The sequence below is a fragment of the Micromys minutus genome (genome assembly GCF_963924665.1).
Source record: "Micromys minutus genome assembly, chromosome: 2".
Taxonomy (NCBI): Eukaryota; Metazoa; Chordata; class Mammalia; order Rodentia; family Muridae; genus Micromys; species Micromys minutus.
In genome coordinates, this window is record NC_137971.1 from 54,097,409 (window position 1) to 54,119,132 (window position 21,724).

At 49.1% G+C, this 21,724-nt stretch overlaps 1 protein-coding gene across 1 annotated transcript in view; it reads left to right on the forward strand.

Annotated features, from left to right (window-relative positions):
• LRP5 (LDL receptor related protein 5) overlaps positions 1-21,724 on the forward strand; it is a 93,934-nt gene that overhangs the window by 62,438 nt on the left and 9,772 nt on the right. Inside the window, exons 10-18 of the mRNA XM_080913228.1 lie at positions 3,026-3,252; positions 4,377-4,561; positions 5,343-5,666; positions 7,695-7,894; positions 11,878-12,086; positions 13,275-13,465; positions 14,457-14,666; positions 16,140-16,265; positions 19,361-19,597. Of these exons, the coding sequence (XP_080769354.1) occupies positions 3,026-3,252; positions 4,377-4,561; positions 5,343-5,666; positions 7,695-7,894; positions 11,878-12,086; positions 13,275-13,465; positions 14,457-14,666; positions 16,140-16,265; positions 19,361-19,597 (1,909 nt within the window). The remainder of the gene's footprint in view (positions 1-3,025; positions 3,253-4,376; positions 4,562-5,342; positions 5,667-7,694; positions 7,895-11,877; positions 12,087-13,274; positions 13,466-14,456; positions 14,667-16,139; positions 16,266-19,360; positions 19,598-21,724) is intronic.

Consider the following 21,724-nt stretch of genomic DNA (forward strand, 5'->3'; position numbering starts at 1 on the left):
TGTAGATTAGGCTGACCTCGAACTCAGAACTCTGCCTGCCTCCTGAGTGCCGGGTGTGTATCATCATTGCCCAGCTTCATTCTTTAAACTTTAAACTACTAGAGCATATGGGGGCTGGAGAGATGGCTCAGTGATTAAGAACACTGACTACTCTTCTAGAGGATCAGGGTTCAATTCCCAGCATCCACGGTTCACAACCACCTGTAACTCCCAGAATCTGACACCCTTACACAGACACACATGCAAGCAAAGCAATAATGCACATAAAATAAAATTAAATGTTTTAAAAATTAGAGTATTGAGACTATTTTAGTGGTTAAAGAGCTTTCCATGCAGTCAGCAAATGTAAGAACCAGGGTTGGGATCTTCTGGCAGGCAGCTTGCCTGAAATCCCAGCCTCTGAAGGCAGAGGCAGGCTGGAGCTGTTTCTGGCTACTTTGTGGTTTTTCTTTCTTCTACCCTTTCAACCCTTAGATAGGAGAGGGAAAAAAGGATAGAGAAGAGAGGAAAGATATCCTTGAATAAAGTCAGGCTGGAAAGGGGGCTACATTATCATTAGACTACTTCCTGCTGATTAGGGACATCGAGTTCTTGGGTGAAATTTTGACCTCTGTCAGATAACTGATTTCTTCTTCTTTGTGACCACTTAACAAACCATAACTAACAATAACCAACAACTCACCGGGCCTCTCTGGGCCCTATCATTTATATACCCTTTAAAAAAATTCCCAGAATTCCAAATGTCATACAGTCACAGAAATTATCTGTAGCTGGCAAAATCACACCCCTGTTTGAGCATGAAACAAATCATAGGCAGCTGCTGTGGACAAGCTGAAGCAGCCCCATATCCCACATCTCCGATTAAGATAAAAACGTTATAATATTTCTGTGATTTTAAAAGAAACCAAAATTGTCATTACAGCAGGGAATCCCTGTTGCAAGCTGGCTAGACTGTGTGGGTCAGCTTTGGGTTAGGAGACCCTGTGTCATGAGTAAGGTGGAGGAATGATCAGAAAAGGCTCCAGACATCAGCCTTGAGCCTCTCTGAATATGCACATATATGGGACACACAGACACACACAGAGAGAGAGGGAGGAGGGGGAGAGAGAGAATGGGATTATAGTATTGAATATAACTCAGTTCAGCCTGATAAAATAGTAGTGCACCTCCTTTTGTTTGTTTCTCTGTTTTTTACATTTTGGGACAGGATGTCTCTGTGGCCCTCAGGCTGGCCTAGAACTTGCTCTGTAGACCAGCCATTCTTGAACTCAGAGATATTCCCTTGCTCTGGCTCTAGAGTGCTGACTCTAAAGGTCCCACTGTTTAATAAGCAGATAAGAGCGGCTGTGTAGGTCCAGGTGACATTTTCACAGAGTGCTGTGGGAAATGCTTGGTGAGACTTGGCATTGCCCCATGCTCTCCCACAGCCTGTTTACCTCACAACCGTTTCCACTCACAGTGTAGGCCTCATTGTTCTGGATGGGCAGCAGGGGAGGAGACGTGTCTCCTAGACGGGGCCTGTGGAACGTGCTGATATGTAAATGGTTCTCTTGGAACAGTGATGTCTGTGTGTTTAGGCGTTGCCCGGTGGCTGTTCTTGGGCCACCAGGCTGAGGAAAGCTGCCACATAGAAAATGCTCTGTGTCCTTTTTGTAAAAGTCAGCTGATCCCTGCTCTAAAGCAGTGGATAACTAACACACTTCAGTTACCTTTCTTTAAAAAAAAACCAACAAACAAACAAACAAAACAAAAACCCCAAAAAAACAAAACCAAATAATTTAACTTTGCTAGGTATAGTGGTGCATGCCGGTTACTCTAGTACTTGGGGGTCTGAGGCAGTAGAGCTGCAGTGAGTTTGAGACCAGCCTGGACTATCCTGTTCCAACAAAGGAGGGCGGGGCCAGGGAGGAGGCCACGAGAGAAGATCACCTATATCTTATGTTACTGTATATTTCTAATACCTACTTTATTTATGCCCTTCTGTATGATATACACTGGTGTCTGGGGGGACCAAAAAGGGTGTCAGATTCCCTAGAGCTGGAATTGTGGGCTATTGGGAGATGCCTGCTGTGGGTGCTGGAAACCCAGCTTAGGTCCTCTGCAATAGCAGCAGGCACTCTTGACCACTGAGCCATCTGTCTAGTCCTTTCCTGACACTTACTTATTTTGGTTTTTTGAGACAGGGTTTACCTATTTAGTCCTGCTGTCTTAGAACTCGCTCTGTAGACCAGCCTGGGCTCCAGTGTGGGATTAAAGGCGTACACCACCACCACATGAGGCAGCTTTTTATTTTATAAAGATGTATTTATTTTGTGTGTGTGAGTGCTTTGCATATTTATATGTATGTGCACCACATGCGTGTAGTGCCCTGGAAGTCAAAAGAGCGTGTTGGATTCTCTGAACTAGACATATAGATGGTTGAAGGTCATCATGTAGGTGTTAGGGACTGAACGAGGCACTCAACCCCTGAGCCCACTCCAGCCACGCCCCTTCCCTAATTGTTAACCGTTCCTAGAGCATTTTCTTGTTGTTTGAAAGGCTCTTTGCCATATATATACATATATACACACCCACAGAATTTTATTTATATGTGTGTATGTGTATAGTCATGTAACTATATGAACACACGTATGTTCAGTGATCTCAGAGGCCGGAGAGAGTTAGATCCCTCTGAAGTAGATTTGTATGAGATGTGAGCTGTGTGATGTGGGTGCAGCGCCTGGGCCCTGGCTATCCTGACGGAGCAGCAGCATGTGCTCTTACCTGCTGAACCATCTCTCCGCTCCAGCCCTTCATATTCTTATTTGCTCCCAGATGTGGGGGTGCACAGGGCGAAGTATTGTAAGAGTTTTTAAGACTCGTGGTATGTGTAAAAATCACACACATGGCCACTTACAAAAGTCCATGTAGTTTTGTTTTATAAAGGTCATATCTTCCTGTATTATAGTCGTCCGTTTGGAGACTTTGCTGTCTCCTGGGTCGACCTTGGACCCTAACATAACCCTGTCCTTCCTCACCCTCCCAGACGATCAGCCGAGCCTTCATGAATGGGAGCTCAGTGGAGCATGTGATTGAGTTTGGCCTCGACTACCCTGAAGGAATGGCTGTGGACTGGATGGGCAAAAACCTCTACTGGGCTGACACAGGGACCAACAGGATTGAGGTGGCCCGGCTGGATGGGCAGTTCCGGCAGGTGCTTGTGTGGAGAGACCTTGACAACCCCAGGTCTCTGGCTCTGGATCCTACTAAAGGGTAAGGACTGCTTCTGTCTAGCCTGTGGCCCAGGCCCCTCCCGTCTGTTCATAGCGCCTCTGCCTTGGAGTGACTGGCCCCACCAAACACTTGGTGCTAACAGCTGTGCTCCTGGCTACTAGTCTCAAAGGTGCCCAGACTGGCAGGACGCTAGAAGATTACTTTTCTCATTCTTAGAGGGGAAACTGAGGCTGGCATTGACGCTGCTGTCAGGCACTGAGTTCTGGCTGCTTTCATAGGGGCTGTCTTAAATGTTACTCGGGTCAGTTACTTGGTGTCTGATTTTGCACATGTAGAAGCAGTGTCAGAGGGAATTGGGGAGGTGGCTCTACTGGTACAGTGCTTGCCACACATACATGAGGGTCTGAGTGGGATCTCCAGAGCTAATGTGAAAAGGCAGAGACAGCATTGCTTGGAACACAAGCATTGGTGAACCAGGGACAGGCAGATTTTCAGGTTTGTTGTCTATCTAGTCTAGCCAAATCGTCAAGCTCCAGGCCCAATGAGAGACCCTGTATAAAAATATGATGGAAAATGGTTGTGCTTTGCGGTGGGGCCCCACTCTGCTCCTCCGGGGGAAGGTAGCTCCTCACTGCAGGTCCCAGGGAAGGCTGCTTCTGGTGCGCTCTGCCTGGCCCGCTTGAGTTCAGGCTGGGAGGTGTGGGAACAAATTTTAGCGGGCTGCCGCCAGGCCTGTGAACTCTGGCTGCCAGTGCTCAGCCTGGTGCTGAGATTATAGCCCTGCTGGCTGCGGCCATAAACCCCTGCCTGCCTGTTAGAAAAGTGCAGAGCCTGCGATAAGGCTCTGGAATAGAGTGTTCACGGAAGTCGAAGGAGTCAGGACCACAAAGGAGCCAGGACTGTCTTGTCTGATGGCTTTTCAGCATGTCCTGTTTGGCTACACATGGGTTCTTCCAATTCCCTGGGGAGAGTCAGCAATGTGGCAGAAGCTTACCTGAGTTCTGGCTTCTTCTTGCTTACTTGGGAGATGTCACTGACCAGATTCCTCCATGGCAAGAGGGTTAAGTCCAAGAGGTAGTGGTGGTTCCTCTGTGCCCTATACTCTGTGTTAAGGCAGAATTCAGCTCAGCCCTGTCCCTCTCCCCTTTACTGGTACCTTCCAGCTACATCTACTGGACCGAGTGGGGAGGCAAGCCAAGGATTGTTCGGGCCTTCATGGATGGGACCAATTGTGTGACATTGGTAGACAAGGTGGGCCGGGCCAACGACCTGACCATTGATTACGCTGACCAACGACTGTACTGGACTGACCTGGACACCAACATGATTGAGTCCTCCAACATGCTGGGTGAGGCTGGTGACCTTGGGGTATGGTGGGCTGAGTCGCAGGGCCCTGGCTTCCCTCTCCGTGTGTGTGTGTGTGTGTGTGTGTGTGTGTGTGTGTGTGTGTGCGCGTAAGTGTGAGGGGCTGGACCTATGCCTGGTCCCAGGGCTCTGAGATCCTCTAGGCTCCTTCCATGCCTAGGACCTTATACTGCCCCACTCTGCTCTGCCAGGTCTGACACGGGCCTCATGCCTGTCGTATGCTGAGTGCATCGGTGTGCTGAGCCCTGGTCAGCAGGGCACAGAGGAAACAGGTCTGCCCAGGCCACTCTTATGTTGTCTGCCCTCAGAGGGGCTGGGCCTTACCTGGGAGATCCCAGACATCTGTTCTTTTCCGTTGCTCTGATGTTATAAGTAAGTGCCTTGATTGCCCCACAGGGATGTTATAGCCATGTGACTGTGGGCTTAGGTAGATAAGATGGAGTTAGGCATGCCCAAGGCAAGACGATCATCATGGGATGAATTTGAGGCCAGCTGAGACTACACAGTTTTCTAGGCTTTCCTAGGATGCAGACTTGAAACACCGTTGGAATAAACAAGGTACTGTCTATTAAAAGGTCTCCTGTGAGTATTTGGTGTGTAGGTTTCTTCCTGCAGGCACTCTGGGCTTGCCACATAGGTAGGCAACCGGTCAGCTTCATGGAACCACTCAGGCTTCCCCGCTTGGCTGACTGACTCCCAAAGGCTCCCTCAGCTCATTGACCTGATAGCTCTCTTGCTGACCTGTGTGCTGTGTCCCCGCACAGGTCAGGAGCGCAGGGTGATAGCCGATGATCTGCCCTACCCCTTCGGCCTGACTCAGTACAGCGATTACATCTACTGGACTGACTGGAACCTGCACAGCATTGAACGGGCCGACAAGACCAGTGGGCGGAACCGCACCCTCATCCAGGGTCACCTGGACTTCGTCATGGATATCCTGGTGTTCCACTCCTCTCGTCAGGATGGCCTCAATGACTGCGTACACAGCAACGGCCAGTGTGGGCAGCTGTGCCTCGCCATCCCCGGAGGCCACCGCTGTGGCTGTGCTTCTCACTACACACTGGACCCCAGCAGCCGCAACTGCAGTCGTAAGTGCCTTGATTGCCCCACTGCATGCACCAAGCCTTAGCCCCTTAGCCACCACTGTGGGCTGTGGTGGAGGAGCGCTTCGAGAGTTGGGGGTGTCTTGTGTACATGGGTGGTTGGGTGGCTCATGCACTGCACAGGCTTCATGGTATTGCCTGGTGACCAGACTGGGTAAAGCCAAAGCCCCTTAGCTGGCTGGTTCTGTAGGAGGTTCTTTGGATGTAGAAACTATTATGGAAAGGGGACATCTCAGTGTGTGGCCAGCACTGTCCTGAGTGTATCCCATGGTCACAACCGTTTCTCAGTCATAGAACCTGAGGCCCTGAAGTGTGTACTAACCTGCTCAAGGCTGCACAGCTAAGATGCTTGGAGCCACCAGAATGGCTCTTGAGTCTGTGTTCTTGGTGCTGTAAGCCTGTACAGCCCCACATTGACTGAACCAGTAGATGTGGCCGTGTTCTTACATCCATGATAAAGTGGAATTCAGAAAGCTGGGGGGTGACTCTGTGAGTACGGCTGTGCCCCGCCAGCAGGCTCTGTGGTGCTGTGATGTTGGCAGAGAGCCAGATACAGATTGGCCTCCAACTAGAACTGGACAGTTCTTGAGACCTCTGTCATCTGGGTCTTGTGTATCACCCACGACATGGCTCTTCTGCCCTTCCCTGTTGAACCGGTGAGGACCCTGAGAATTGAAAGGGTGGGGAAATGTACCTGACCCTGAGCTGGTGTACTCTGGGCCAGGCCAGAGTTGTCTCCTTGGGGCTGTTTTTAAATATTTATTTATTTACTTAGGTTTATGTTATTCTATTACATATGGGGTGTTTTGCCTATCGGTATGTCTGTGCACTACATGTGTGAGGTGACCAGAGAAGCAAGAAACCTTGGATGCTCCAGAACTGGAGTTACAGAAAGTTGTGAGATACCACATAGGTGCTGGGAATAGAACCCCAGGTCCTGTGGAAGAGCAGCCAGGGCTCTTAACTGCCGAGCCATCTCTCGGAGATAGAGTCTTACTATGTAGCTAGCCTGCAACTTGCCATATAGACAAGACTGCCCTGGAACTCCTGGAGATCCACCTGCCTCTGCTTTTCTGAGCGGTGTGTGTCCTAGGGTCTTAGAACAGTGGCTTGGATTTCTGACCACCCACTGTAACACCCAGATGCTGGAGGCTGATCCTGGAGGCTGCCTGGCACACGTCTGAGTATCATAGTTTCTGAATCAGGACCTGGGCTCCCTGCCAGGAAGGAGAGCCTGCTTTCTAATCTTTCCAAAAGCAGCTTCCCCCCCCATTCTGCTCTCGGGGGCCACCTGTATTCACATTCACACTCCCATACTCCCCACCCCTTGCACAGGATTTAAAAAGTAGTAAAAGCAAATCTCAAAATGATCCCTGGGACTGGAGATGTAGCTCATTTAGTAGAGTGCTGTGACCTATCATGAAGAAAGCAACCTTAACATGGCCTAAACTGGGTGTGGTAGTGCATGCCTGTGGCCCCAGTACTTAAGGGGAAGATGAAGAGTGTAGAGTTCAAGACCATCCTGACAGCTTGGACAAGTTCAAGGCCACTCTAGGCTACAAGAGATCCTAGCTAGAGGGAGGGAGGAAAACAGAGAGAGAGAGAGAGAGAGAGGGGTTGATTTATTTATTCAGAATATAGACTTTGGGATGATAGCAGAAACAGCCCGTCACTGGTGAGAACAAGTCTGTAACCACTCTGGCTGCCATATCCCTGACCACCCACCCTGTCATCTCCCACTCACTGATGTTCTCTGCCTGCTCAGTCTGTCTGTCCAGCATCCTCAGCTTGCTGGTGTTCTCTGCTAGGTCTGTTTGTCCAGCTTTTCGGCTTGCTGATGTTTGGTGCTTGGTCTGTCTGTCCAGAGGCCGTAGCTTGCTATGCTTGCCACTCAGTCTGTCTGTCCAGTCCCTTAGCTTTCACTCGCTAATGCTCTCTGCTCAGTCTGTCTGTCCCGCTCCAGCGCCCTCAGCTTGCTGATGCTCGGCGCTCGGTCTGTTTGTCCCACTCCAGCGCCCTCCACCTTCTTGCTGTTCAGCCAGAAATTTGCCATCAGCCGGATGATCCCCGACGACCAGCTCAGTCCGGACCTCGTCCTGCCCTTACATGGGCTGAGGAATGTCAAAGCCATCAACTACGACCCGCTGGACAAGTTCATCTACTGGGTGGATGGGCGCCAGAACATCAAGAGGGCCAAGGAGGACGGTACCCAGGCAGGTGTTCCTGAGGGCAGGGTGTGGGAGATGCTCTGCCCAGAGCTTGCCCTGCTGGCTTCCAGGCCACTCCCCTGTTCTGGGCAGGGCATGTGACAAAAAAGGATTTGGACTCCAGTTATGTAATTACAGGTGTGATCCTGGCCATGGTTAAAAGAAACTGGATTTCCCAGTTGTTGATAGGGTTAGGGGGCTGGGTGGTAATGGGTCAGGCTTTATGGATCTTTTGTCCAATGTGGTTTTCTGTTTCTTAGAAACACTATATGCTTCCTTTATTTTATAAGATTCATGCAATCAGTCTTTGTGTGTGTCTGTGCTTATGCACATGTGTGTGTGCATGTTGGGAATGAGACAGCAGTGTTAGGTGTTATTCCTCAGGAGCAATCCACAGGGTTTCTCATTGGAACCTGGGACTCACTGATCAGGGTGGGATGCTGGCTGGCAAGCCACAGAGTTCTGCCGGCCTCCACCTCTCAAAGGCTGGGATTACAAATGTGTGCCACAGTGCACAGCTTTCCAGTGTGGGCCTCCACATTCCCAGCCAGCTCTTCTGCAGTTAATATAAAGTCATAGGCCTGTGCAAAATTACCAAACAGAAACAGTTGGGTTTGTGAGACAAAGAACTGGTAGGGTTGGAGAGAGGATTCAGTGGTTAAGAGCACTGGCTGCTCTTCTAGAAGACAGTTTTGATTATCAGCACCACATGGTGGCTGTCAAATACCTGTAACTTCAGTCCTAGAGGACCCAGTGCCCTTTTCTGCCTCCTTGGGCATGCCCATGGTACAGAGACATGTCTAGAGGCAAAACACCTATACACATTAAAAAATATATAATAATAATTCTTACCCACCCTCCAGTGACACAGAAAAGAGGCCCTTTGCCTGGCCAGTCAGTCACTCGTGCATCTGTGGGTGTGAAGCACCAGGGACTCAGTCTGTGAGCTTTATGAAATTGTGGCAGAAGCATCTTGGGAAGCAGGGCAGGAAGTTCTGACTGCAGGTGTGGTTGGATGTGGCTCATAGCACATGAATAGAGATGTGTGTGTCATCCAGTCTTCCTGGAGCCACATGCCAGGACAAGTGTCTACACTTACTTTTCTTTTTCCATGTTGTGTGTGATGTGCACATGTGTATGTCCTTCTTGCATGTTTAGGGTCTATCTTTATGTGCATATATATGTGTGTATTCTTGACACTGATGTTGGGAACCTTCCATCTTACTGAGGCAGGGTCTTAGTCAAACCTATAGTCTTGCTGGTCCACTTGCTCTGGGGATGATCCCTCTCTCTGCCGTTTAGGGCTGTCATGCTCAGCCTATCTGAATTTCTGAGACTCTTGAGTCCTGCATGTGCAGCAAGTTCTTTAACCCCTGAGCTGCTGCCTTCATGCTTGTTTTGTTTTTTGAGACAGGTTTTTCTGTATCCCAGGCTGGCCTCAAACTCAGTATGTAGCATAGGCTGGCTCCTCATCTTCCTGATTCCTATCTCCCAGGTCCTGGGACGACTACAGTTATGTCTTACCTCACCTGGCCTTTTCATTCTCTGTATGTTTCCCTTAAGTGAAATTGTGTATTATTGAACACTGAGCCTGAACTTTCTTTAAATTTTTATTGTGTTCATTTATTTTATTATAAGTGTATGTGTATGAGCAAGTGAGATGGTGCAAAGTGTGGAGGTCAGGGGAATTTGTGGGAGTCTGCTCACCTTCAATACTGGATCCTGGAGGTTCAACTCCAGTGTCAGACTTAGCAGCTACCATCTTTACCAAGTGAGCCGTTTTAGCAGTCTAGTGTTCTCTCTTTCCCTCTCCCTCTCTCTGTTTTCTCTGTCCCTCTGTCTTACCCCCACTCCCAACCCCCTCTCTGTAGCTCTGGATGTCCTGGGACTTGCTGTGGACACTAGGCTGGCCTGAAACTCACAGATATCCCCCTGCCTCTGCCTCTTAAGTGCTGAGATTTAAAGACATGCACTGCCATGCCTAGTCTGCCTGATTTTCAAATCTAACAGAGCCGAGCTTCCCCCTGTGTGACAGTCAGGAGGCCTGTCACAAAAGCTGCAAAACCCAATGTGCTATGTGACAGCTTATTCCCATGGATTAGTTTACTATGTAGATTTTTTAAAAATTTATTTAATAAATTAATTTGTGTGCATGCATGCAGGGTGCGTGTATGTTTGTGTATGGCTGTGACTGGACACTAGTTTGATTCCTTTAAGCTGAATGTCTGTCTTAGTTACTTTTCTGTTGCTATGATAAAACACTTTGATGAAAATAACTTAAAGAAAGAATTTGTCTCACAGTTCAAAGTTCAGGCTCTTAGAGGTCCAGCTGAGGAAGCAGAAGCAGGCAGCTGGTCATATCGTATTCATGGTCAAGGAGCAGAGTGCCAGGCGTCGGGCACACTTCCAATCCCAGGGCTTGGGAGGCAGAGGCAGGTGGACCTTTCAGTGGTTCTAGACCAGTCTGGACCACTTTGTGAGATATATCTCAAAACAACAGAGTATCAGCTGAGAGCAATGGATGCTATGCTTTCTGTCTGTTTGTCTGTCTGTCTTTTTCTGTTCTTAATTTTCTCTTTATTGAGGTATGTGCCACAGCATGCATGCTTGGGGGTAGGGTCACAGGGTAACTTGTGAGGGTCTGTTCTCTCCTTCTATCATGTGGATTCCAGAGAGCAAACTTGGGTCATCAGCTTCCCGGAGACGCTTACTGACTTCTTTTTATGCAACCAGGATCCCAGGCAGGGAATGGTGCGACCTACAGTAGGCTCTCCCTTCTAAATTAACCCAATCAAGATAACCTCTCACCAGTTTGCCCAGAAGCTAGGTGGTCTTCCAGGGAATTCTAATTGTCATCAGGTTGACAGTTTAGACAAGCCACCACAACGTTCATATGATAAAAATCCTCACTGGCCTGTTAGGTTATCAAGTCACAGCTACAGGTCAGACTCTCCTCCTCTTCTTTCTTCCTCTTCCTCCTTCTCCTCCTGTGTTGGTGGTGAAGATAAGTCACTGGTTCTGCAACTCCAGGCTGGACCAGTAGCTCCAGGCAGCCATCTTCCAGTCACCTTGAGTGCTAACTGATGACTGTAGCTTCTGTGTAAGAAGCCCCATGGTACACATCTTCTTAAAGTCCCTGTGATTTCAGACCCCACCTCCTCTATGCCCCTTGCCTGTCTCATCACTTTCCTGCGGGCACCCAGTCCTTCCTGTTTTCCCTACCCTGTTTCCTCGACTGCCCCAGATGCCCCTCTGCTTGCATCTGTGCCAACCCGTCACTTTCTGTTCATCCCTGCCTTGCTCTACCCTTCTACCCACTAGCCCAGCACCTGCCCTATGTCCCTTGCTTGACTCTGCAGCCTGGGTCCCCTCTCCATAAAAAAGAGTGTACAAGGAGAGATGTCCCTTTGCCCTCCAATCTTATTCTCCTGGCCACTGAATTAAAAGAACAGGTTTGAACATCGAAAGCCAAAAGCCCAAGTCCTAAACAGTGGAATGAAGGGAGAGAGGTTGGGCTTCAGGTCTGGTGTCTGTCTAGTTAACAGTCTTCCAGTGTCCTCTGGTAGATTCCCTCTTGGCACCTAAAATCTGCTCAGGTTCTTTCTAGTTTGCTTTGTGTATTCTTAAATGGGCGTACCACTAAGATCTAAGTTGAGGGCCACCAGGATGGCTCGGTGGGTAAAGGCGCTTGAAATCACGCCTGGTGGATGACCTAACTTTAAATCCTGGGACTCACGTGGTGGAAGGAGAGAACCAACTCTCACAAATTGTCCTCTGAGCTTCACACTGTGTTGTGAAAGGTGTGCACACGCACAAAACCAACCAACCAAACAAACATTTGTTCTTAAAAGAGCCAGATCTGGAAGTGATGCCTCATATCTGTTGGAATCTTAACCCTGAGGCTGAACTTGGAACTTGTGCTCTCCCTTGGGCTGGAGTGTGACACACACGGCAATGTGGTGCAAGCTTGGTTTGCTTCTCCTTCACAGCCCTCCGTGCTGACCTCTCCCAGCCAAAGCCTGAGCCCAGACAGACAGCCACATGACCTCAGCATTGACATCTATAGTCGGACGCTGTTCTGGACCTGTGAGGCCACCAACACCGTCAATGTCCACCGGCTGGATGGGGATGCCATGGGAGTGGTGCTTCGAGGGGACCGTGACAAGCCCAGGGCCATTGCTGTCAATGCTGAGCGAGGGTAGGTGGCCCCAGGGTGGGACAGGTGAGGGCTGCAACCTGCTCAGGCTATGTGGTCATTTGCTGGCCCCTGTGTACCTGGCTTCATGGGGGCTAGCCAGTATTCCCAGTGTTATGCTCAGGATTTCCAGCTGCACAAGCAGAAGGTCTAGAGGGGGGAGTTGGGGACCCTGAGAATGTCAACCCTGCTGCATGGGTCATGTACCAGTCTGTTCAACTTGATCTTTGGGGCTTCACAATTCTGCCCTAGACACAACTCAAAATGTGTCCTTCCTGGAACCTCCCAGGACCCTTACGTGTTGGTCCTCATAGTCCCTTGTTGGTGAGAGACCACTGGACAGGTACCCTTGAAGCTCAAGAACAAAGCTGAACTTGCAGGGGCTCAGGCAGGAGCATGCTGGCTTTTAAGTCCTGTGGGGCAGACATGTGAAGCAGGTGTTAGATTGGCAAGGTGTTGGCTGCGGGGTTCCTCATGATGATCAGAGCCTGATGTGCCAGAGTTCAAATTCTGACTCCTGCACTTCACTACCGCAGTGATGGTGAGCAGGTGATGCAGCCCCCAGAGGCTTGGTGTCCCTTTCTGTGACCATGATGGTGATGTCAGTCTCTCAGCCCACAGAGGGCTAAGGAGCCCAGGCTGCTGGAGGACAGCTATTGAGCTGAGTGAGCACCCTCTGAGGAGGCGCGCATGGGGGTGCTCCTTGGCAGTTGGGCTGCAGGGGGAGAGAGATGTCCTGTCTCAGACACTTACTGGAGTCCCTGTATTGGCGGTGTCCTCTTCCTCCCAGCTGCGGTGGCTGCCAGCATTCTTTGAAACATGGCCTTGTCACTCCAGGTTTCCCTCTGACCACATTGCCTTTCTTACTTCATGGCCTTTCCTATTTCTCTTCTTCAGCCCTCACTGGGTTTGGAGCCCACCCTCACACACAAGGATTTTATCTCAGTCCTAATATTTTCAAAGACCCCATTTCCACAGAAGCTCACCTCCTATGTCCTAGGGTGGCATGAATTTGAGGGACACTATTTCCCCAATGAGGTGTGACTCAGTAGCCTCTAGAACCAACTGTGAGGGGCTGGGGCTGCTGCTGCTTGGATGGCAGTAGGTCAGGTGCTGGGCTGGTGCTGTGGATGGGGGGCAGCTCACAGCATCCGTTTTTTACCACTTCTTCCATGTGCTGTGCTTCCACAGGTACATGTACTTTACCAACATGCAGGACCATGCTGCCAAGATTGAGCGAGCCTCCCTGGATGGCACAGAGCGTGAGGTCCTCTTCACCACAGGCCTCATTCGTCCCGTGGCTCTCGTGGTGGACAATGCTCTGGGCAAGCTCTTTTGGGTGGATGCAGACCTAAAGCGCATTGAAAGCTGTGACCTCTCAGGTATGCACCCTGGATAGCTCCAGTCACTGAGTCCTCTGTCTGCAACTGTTAGGGGTGACCCTCCCATGAGCCCCCAGCCCTTCTTGCTACCAATAGGAGTCGTACCTATCGTCTTGTCCTGGGCTATGGAGAATCGGGATTCAGTGCTTGGGGGCAGGGCTGGATCCTAGTAGCTCTTCTTCTAATAAAAGTTGTGTGACTGGGGAGGCGGTTCAATTGCTAAGCAGTATAAAGATCTGATTTCTGATCCCCAGAACCCATGTCAAAAGCCAAGGACTATGGCACATGCCTAGAATCCCACTGTTGGGAAGGCAGAGTCAGGATGACCACTGAGGTTCTCTGGCCAGCCAGTCAATGAGCTCCAGGTTCAGTGAGAGGCCCTATCTCAAGAAATAAGGGCGAGAGCCAGCCAGATGACTAGGTACTCTAGGCATATGGTACATAAACATAGATGTGAACAAAATGCCCAATCCCATAAAATAAATATTGAAAAATATTTTGGAACGATCAGGTGTAGTGATATACACTTTAATCTAAGAACTTGGGAGGCAGAGGCAGGCAAATCTCTGTGAGTTCAAGGCCAGCCTGGTCTACAAAGAGAGTTCCAGGACAACCAAGGCTACACAGAGAGACCCTGTCTTTCATTGAGATTGAGACTTCTGGCCTTCATATGTTTGCACACATATGTAGATAATATACTGGGTACACACACACACACACACACACACACACACACGCACACACACACCTGATGGGTGAGGAGAGAAAGCAGCATGTGACAGATCATGGTTCACAGTTATGGTGTGATCCTGAACCCCAGGCCAGCCCCAGTGTGCAGCCTGCCTCTCTGGTACCCTTTCCAGCTCCCAGCTTTGGAGAGTGTAGAAACACCCCAGACTCTAATGGTTCTTCTTTACACCTCCATTCTCATGAGCACAGCGGGTCTGGCTCTTCACTCCCTGCCACTCATGGAGCCTTTATGCAACCACAGGGGCCAACCGCCTGACCCTGGAAGATGCCAACATTGTGCAGCCAGTAGGTCTGACGGTGCTGGGCAGACATCTCTACTGGATCGACCGCCAGCAGCAGATGATTGAGCGTGTGGAGAAGACCACTGGGGACAAGCGGACTAGGGTTCAGGGCCGTGTCACCCACCTGACGGGCATCCATGCTGTGGAGGAAGTCAGCCTGGAGGAGTTCTGTATGTGAGAGGGGACAGTATTTGTGGTGGGGTCTCATGGGAGAAGGTGTATCAGCCCTGCTGATGTCAGATGGGCTGCTGGTGCAAGAGTCATGTGCCCAAGGAGCTCATGGACTCAGCACTGAAGGCCAGTGCATGTCCAGATGTCTCTTTCGGTGATCATTTTGTTTGCTGTCACATGAAAGTACCCAAACCTAATTTTTAAAAAAGTTCTATGTATGTATGTATGTATGTATGTATGTATGTATGTATGTATGTATGTATGTATGTATGTACGTACGTACGTATGTACATACCTGCCTACCCACCCTTCTACCAATCTCATTCTGTCCATCTATACATACACACCTCTTTTAAGAGAAGAGGGGGACTGGAGGGATGGTTTAGTAGGTAAGTCCAGTTGTTGTGCAAGCATGAGATTCTGAGTTCAAATCCCTAGCACCCACATAAAATGTTTGGTGTAATCTGTAACCTCAACTCTCTGGGAGTGTGGACAAGAACATTGTTGGGGCCAGGCTAGCTCTAAGTTCAGTGAGAGATTATGTTTCAAGAGAATGAGGCAGAGAATGAAGTCCATCCATGAACAAATGTATACATCCTTCTACATGTGCACATGTATACACACACACACACACACACACACACACACACGTGCACACACATCCAACAGAAACCTGAGCTAAGGCTGAGGGTGTAGCTCAGTTGGTAAAGGCTTGCCTAGTGTACTCAAAGCTCTGGATTCTGTTCCGGCACTTCTCACCTGTCTTTCTTCTGTCTTCTTATAAGTACACTTGTCGTCTGGTTTAGACACACAGATCATCCGCAGTGACCTCATGTTGAGATTCCTTATCTGTTACGTTGTGTAAATGCCCTGCTTTCAGCTCATGGGTCATAGGGTCAGGGTCAGGACATGGGCACATCCTCCACGGTAATAGCAGAGAAAGCAGCAGACAGACAGTGTCCAGCCATGGTGATAAGGGTAGGGGTGGGGCTAGGGAGACAGGTTGGATGTTCTACATTCTGTGTTCTCTTTTTTTAATAACCCATCAAGTCTCCTTTGTGCTGCCTGTGTCGTATACTTCTAGATGTGGGGCCATCCACTGTAGTGTGGGTGACCTACCTATCAGAAGCCACACCCTTACTGCAGTCTAACTCCTCCCCAACCCTACAGGGGTCCATCAGCTGTCCAGCACTGCCCAGCTAGGGAGAGTGTCTTCTGAGCACCTTCCCTCTTCCTGCTGGAATGGTGGTTGGGTTGATCTCGTGCCGTTGGTGTGATGGCTGTGCGCCCACAGTACAGCACCAGACTCAGTTTTTATATCGATTTCCATGTTGGTATTGATGAACTGGGCTGAGGGTTGGGATCAAATGAGATGGTCTTCTATAGGAGTCTGGCCTTTGCCTTCCACACACATTGAGCTCTGAGGAGGAAAGTAGAGACTGACCTGATCCTATCCTGCTTTGTCCTCACAGCAGCCCATCCGTGTGCCCGAGACAATGGTGGCTGCTCCCACATCTGCATCGCCAAGGGTGATGGAACACCGCGGTGCTCATGCCCAGTCCACCTTGTGCTCCTGCAGAACCTGCTGACTTGTGGTGGTGAGTGACACCCTGGGACTTGGAGTAGGAGCAATATCACTTGCATGTTTTAAAACTACAGTCTCTATGGCATCTAATTTCCAAAGCATGTCATTTCTTTACTTATGCCCCCCCCCCCCACCCTTTTTTTCTTTCTCTCTCCTCTCTCTTCTCTCTCTCTCTCTCTTTTTTTTTGGCCCTTTTAAAAAATACTCATACATATATGTGCACACATTTAGTGCTATGAGTTTCCCCCTAAAAACTGCTTTCCCTTCATCTCACAGATTTTAATAAGTTGTATCTTAATTTTCAGATAATTGTGTATGTATATGTGTGCTGTGGATACCAGGGCTTGTTAATCATGGCTGTTAGTCCTCAGATATCCACTTTGTTTTTTCAGACAAGGTTTCTCACTGGGAACTGGAGCTTGCCAACTAGGCTCTGCTGTCTGTCCAGTGACCCCCCCCCCCCAAAGATGCTTTTGTTTCTGCTTCCCCAGAACTGGAGTTATGAGCATGTGCCATCACACCTGGCTTTTTACACTGGGTGCTGGAGATTGAACTCAGGTCTTCACAGTTGTGTGGCAAGTACTGATCCCATTCCCAGTAGCTGAAATATTTAGAAAAAAACCTGAGAGACAGCTTCTTCAGCCCAAGTGGTATTTAGCAGTGTGTTGTGAGGTGCGGGTTGGCTCAATGTTAAGTATACTTGGCTAGAAGTATTTGTTTGATCTCTAGGTAGGAGTGTTTCAACTGTCTCTGTTCTGATTTCTATGTTATTTCTACTGTGGTCTGAGAGCTTCCCTGTGGCATCTCTCAGTCTTGGTAAATGTTTCATGTGCTCTTGAGAAGACTGGGGATTCTCCTGTTGTCAGGTGTAATGTTCTAGAAAAATGTATTAGATATGGTTGATAGTACAGGTCAGTCATCTTTTATCTTTCCTGGCCGCTGTTATCAGTTACTGACAGGGCTGTTTGGTGTGTGTGTGTGTGTGTGTGTGTGTGTGTGTGTGTGTGTGTGTGTGTGTGCACTTGCCTGCATTTGTGTCTATGCAGTGTACAGTGTCCACAGAGGCCAGAAGAGGGTATCACATCTCTTAGAACCAGAGTTACAAGCAGTCTTGAGTTGTCAGATGGGTGCTGGGAACTAAATGCTGGTCTTCTGCAAGAGCAGCCAGAGCTCTTAAGGTCTCTCTAGTGCCCCTAATAACAGATTTCTGCTCCTGACCTTTCTCCTTCCCCCGCTCTATATTCCTTTTCTCCTGGGACTGCATTGTTGTGATGGAGGTGTGTTGTCAAGGTAGATCTAGGTTCAAATCCTGGACTCTGACTTCTAAGATGAGTGACCATCAGCTGGACACACACCTTTTGTGAGCCTCTGCTTCCCCCGTAGAGGCTGAGAACCTCTACCTGACAGGCTGGTTTTCATTTAAGTAACAGACCATTTGTGGTGAATGGCCATAATAAAAAGTGACAGTCTTCAGTGTCACCTTGATTAAGCTGCTTCCAGCTTCCTCTCTATTGTATGCCGGGTAACCTGGGAAGAATTGTACTTGCTTGTCCTCTGGGAGCATCAGGCTTCATTCTTGCGCATGACCTCACCCTGCATACTTTGGGCTTTGACTGAGCAACTGGACACTTGTTCTTTTAATGGCTAGTCTCGATCCTGGCAGACTGGTCTGACATCTCTTATACTTCCTGACACTTCAAACCTTAGAATTTGGCCAAGAGCAGAGAGGACATTTTGTATCTGTCCATTCCCTTTTGCTTCCAGTGGCTTCAACAGACTTGTGGTCTGAAGCTGTTGTCTATGTGGCTCCCGGGGATGTGTGAGGCCCCTGCCTAAAGCAGGGGCTATAAAGTGGCCCCCAGTGATCCAGGCCTGGCTCTCCACTTGGAAGCATGGGCCTAGCCTGCCATGAGACTTAGAACTCCCTTCTTTTGGTTTGTTTTTGCTGGTTTTGTTTGTTCTTTGAGATAGACTTTGCAGTCCAGATTGGCCTTGGACTTTTGGTGTAGTTAAAGTCAACCTTGAACTTCAGATCCTTCTCCATCTCCCAAGTGCTATGGTTACCGGCACATGCCTTTATCCTCAATCTGATAAGGCTCCTTCTCACAGCCTGAGATGTGCATCTTCTAGACAGACACTTGGCAATCTTCCATGGCCACTTGTCTGGTCACATGTTAAAGGACTCGCTGAGGTTCTTAAGTAAGAGCCCTGTGACAGAACAAGTGGCAGGCTGGTCAGGGCCTAAGTGCCTCAGTGACTGCTTTCACAGCCCAGCCCCGCTCCCTCCCCACAGACCTGGTACTCATGCAGTGGCACCCAGGTGTAGAGGAAGAGATAGAGGCTCTGAGAAACCAAGGAACGTCTATGGTTTTCCATCCTTAATATAATGGATGTCAGGATTGCTACTTAACTGGAAGTTCACAGTCAGCCCATGCTCCTTAGCAAAGAAAAGAGATGTGGGGGCTCAGTGGGCAAGAGCACTTAATCCTGCAAGCACAAAGACCTGCATTCAAACCTCCAGCAGCCACATCAAAACCAGGCGTGGCTCTTTTGAGCATCTGCAACTTCAGTGCTATGGGAGAAAGGCCGAGACTGAGACAGCATTACCGAGGCTTGCTGGCTGCCAGGTTGAGGGAGAGAAACTTTTTCAAAGCATTAAGGTGGAAAGTGATGGAGAAAGGTACTATTCTTGTCTGCATAGATGTATGCACCCGCACATGCATGTACATATGCAACATGCATACACACACAAATAAGAGAGACACACTGAGGATATAGCTCAGTTGTTAGAGCACATGCACAAGGCCCTGGGTTCAACTCTTCGAACTGTGTTAGCCAGGTGTGGTGGTACACATATGTAATCTCGGTACTAAGGAGGTAGAGGCAGGAGGATCAGAAGCTCTCGAGGTCATCTTTGACTACATGGCAAGTTTGAAAGCAACTTTTTTGTCCCTGCCGTCATCTGTGCTGGGTCTGAAGGTGTCACATGAGCAGGAGACAGTGCCCAGGGCGCTGCTGACACAGAGTCAGTGCACTGAGGCCTGGCTGTGCCTTTGCATGGCTCACTAAGTGGAGCCCGCATGACTCTGGTCTCCTTCCCTCCCCTAGAGCCTCCTACCTGCTCCCCCGATCAGTTCGCATGTGCCACTGGTGAGATTGACTGCATCCCCGGAGCCTGGCGCTGTGATGGCTTCCCTGAGTGTGCTGACCAGAGCGATGAGGAAGGCTGCCCAGTGTGCTCCGCCTCTCAGTTCCCCTGTGCTCGAGGCCAGTGTGTGGACCTGCGTTTACGCTGCGATGGTGAGGCCGACTGCCAGGATGGTTCTGATGAAGCTAACTGCGATGGTGAGGCCCTGCCCTGCCTATCTCCCACCCAGGTCCTTTTAAAGCCATTTGTCCTTCCACCCTACACACCAAACATGGGGCTCCATTTTGCCTTCCACAAGTGGGGGTGCTAGAAAACAGCTAAATTGGCAGGTCCTCTTGGTGAGAACAAATGAAGTGAGTTTTCGGCACAGCCTGAAGAAATGTTCCTGCATGACCCCATACTGCAGTTGACTTAAAGACAGGCTGAGAGTCTTGCTCACATCTCTAATTTGGTAGTGACTTCTGCGGAAATGTAAGATAAATCCCATCATCAGCTAGTTGCTTCCAGGGCTCATGCCCGGTACAGTGTCATCCCAAAGGCAGTGTGGCACTACATTGTGCCATCTGGGGGATAATGCTGGCCGCCCGGGACCCCTGACCAGCGAGATCTGCATTTTATATACAACTATACATTATACTTTTTCTTTTTTCCCTTTTGAGATAGGGCATATGCAGTCTGGGCTAACCTTGAGTTTGCTATGTATCTAAGGGTGGCCTAAAACCTCTGATTCTTTATCTACCTCCTGCAGGCTAGGCTTATAGATGTACGCTACCAGTGTGATATGTTGAGGATCAAACCCAAAGCTTCCTAAATGCTATATGCAAGTACTCTGTCAACTTAGCGACATTCTAAGCCTCTTTTCTTTCCTTTCTTTTTTTCTCTCTTTTTTCTTTCTGCCCCGCCTCCCCAAGGGTTTCTCCATATAGCCCTGGCTGTCCTGAAACTCTATAGACCAGGCTAGCCTTGAATGCACAGAAGTCTGTCTGCCTCTTCCTCATGAGTGCTGAAATTAATGGTGTGTACCACCACAACCTGGCCCTCACCTTTTTTTTTCAATCCTATGTGAGTGCATGTGTGTGTGTGCATACGTGTGTGTGAGTATGTGTCTGTGTGTGCGCATGCTTGTGCACACATACTCGAAAAGCATCTTTATCCACTAAGTACTTTTGACTTTCCTGATGCTGTGACCTTTCGATACAATTCCTCATGTTTTGGTGACACCCCCCTCCCCCCAACCACAAAAACATTTTGTTGCTAGTTCATAATTGTAAGTTTGCTACTGTTATGAATCATTTTATATATATTACATAAAATATATATGCTATGCAGGATCTCTTGTATGTGAACCTGTCAAAGGGTCTTTTGAACCCTGTCCCCCAAGAGTTTGTGAGACCCACAGTTTGAGAACTGCTATATTAAGCTATCTCACTGGCCAGCCTTTAATTAACATTTAAAAAAATCAATTTTATATGTATGGGTGTTTTGCCTGTATTATGTATGTATACCATGTGTATGCCTGGTGTTTGCAGAGGCTAGAAGAAGGTGTTGGATTGCCTGGAGCTGGAGTTACAGATGCTTGTAACCTGCTATGTGGATGCTGGGAACTGAACCCTCTGGAAGAGTAGCCAGCGTCTCCTAACTGTTGACATCTCTCCAGCCCTCACTGACCCTCCTGTAGATCTTCACAATGAAATACATCTCTTAGCACTTGCTGTGCATGTCCCTCTACTACATGGCCTGCACTGAACTTTGTCACTTGCTACAAGTTCTCAGCACCATAGACCCAGATTTGGCACTGAGTTGTTCTTACTATCTGCCCAAAGCGGTTATGTTCTCAATGACTCAGATGCTGTCTGCCAGTCTCCTGCATCCTCATTCAGCACGACCCCATGTTCTGTAGGGGACAAGACCTGGAGTGACCTTAGCAGGTTTCTGTGTGCAGCCATGGTGATTGCTTTGCAGCTCACCAGTGCTCTGAGGGATCTGGTGGAAGCCATAATGATGGCACATATGCCAAAACCAACTAGCTGCCTATGTCCGTAAATAAAGGTACACTGGCTCTGCTAGCCCCAGTTATTCCTGTACATGTGTGCTACTCTCGGGCTAGACAGGAGAGCTTGGTGGTTGGTTACAGAGCCAGTAATGTCTGCTTCTAGTTTCAGAGTGTCATATGTGATCAGTTTAGAATCCCTCCCTCACCCGACTCACCTGCTCACTCCTCACCACCTGTAGTAGAAGATGCTGGCCTCCCACTTTCAGAACGGACAGAGTGCCCTTGTTTCCTGGTCCCAGGCACCTGAAGCATGTGAGGAGAGGGTCCAGAT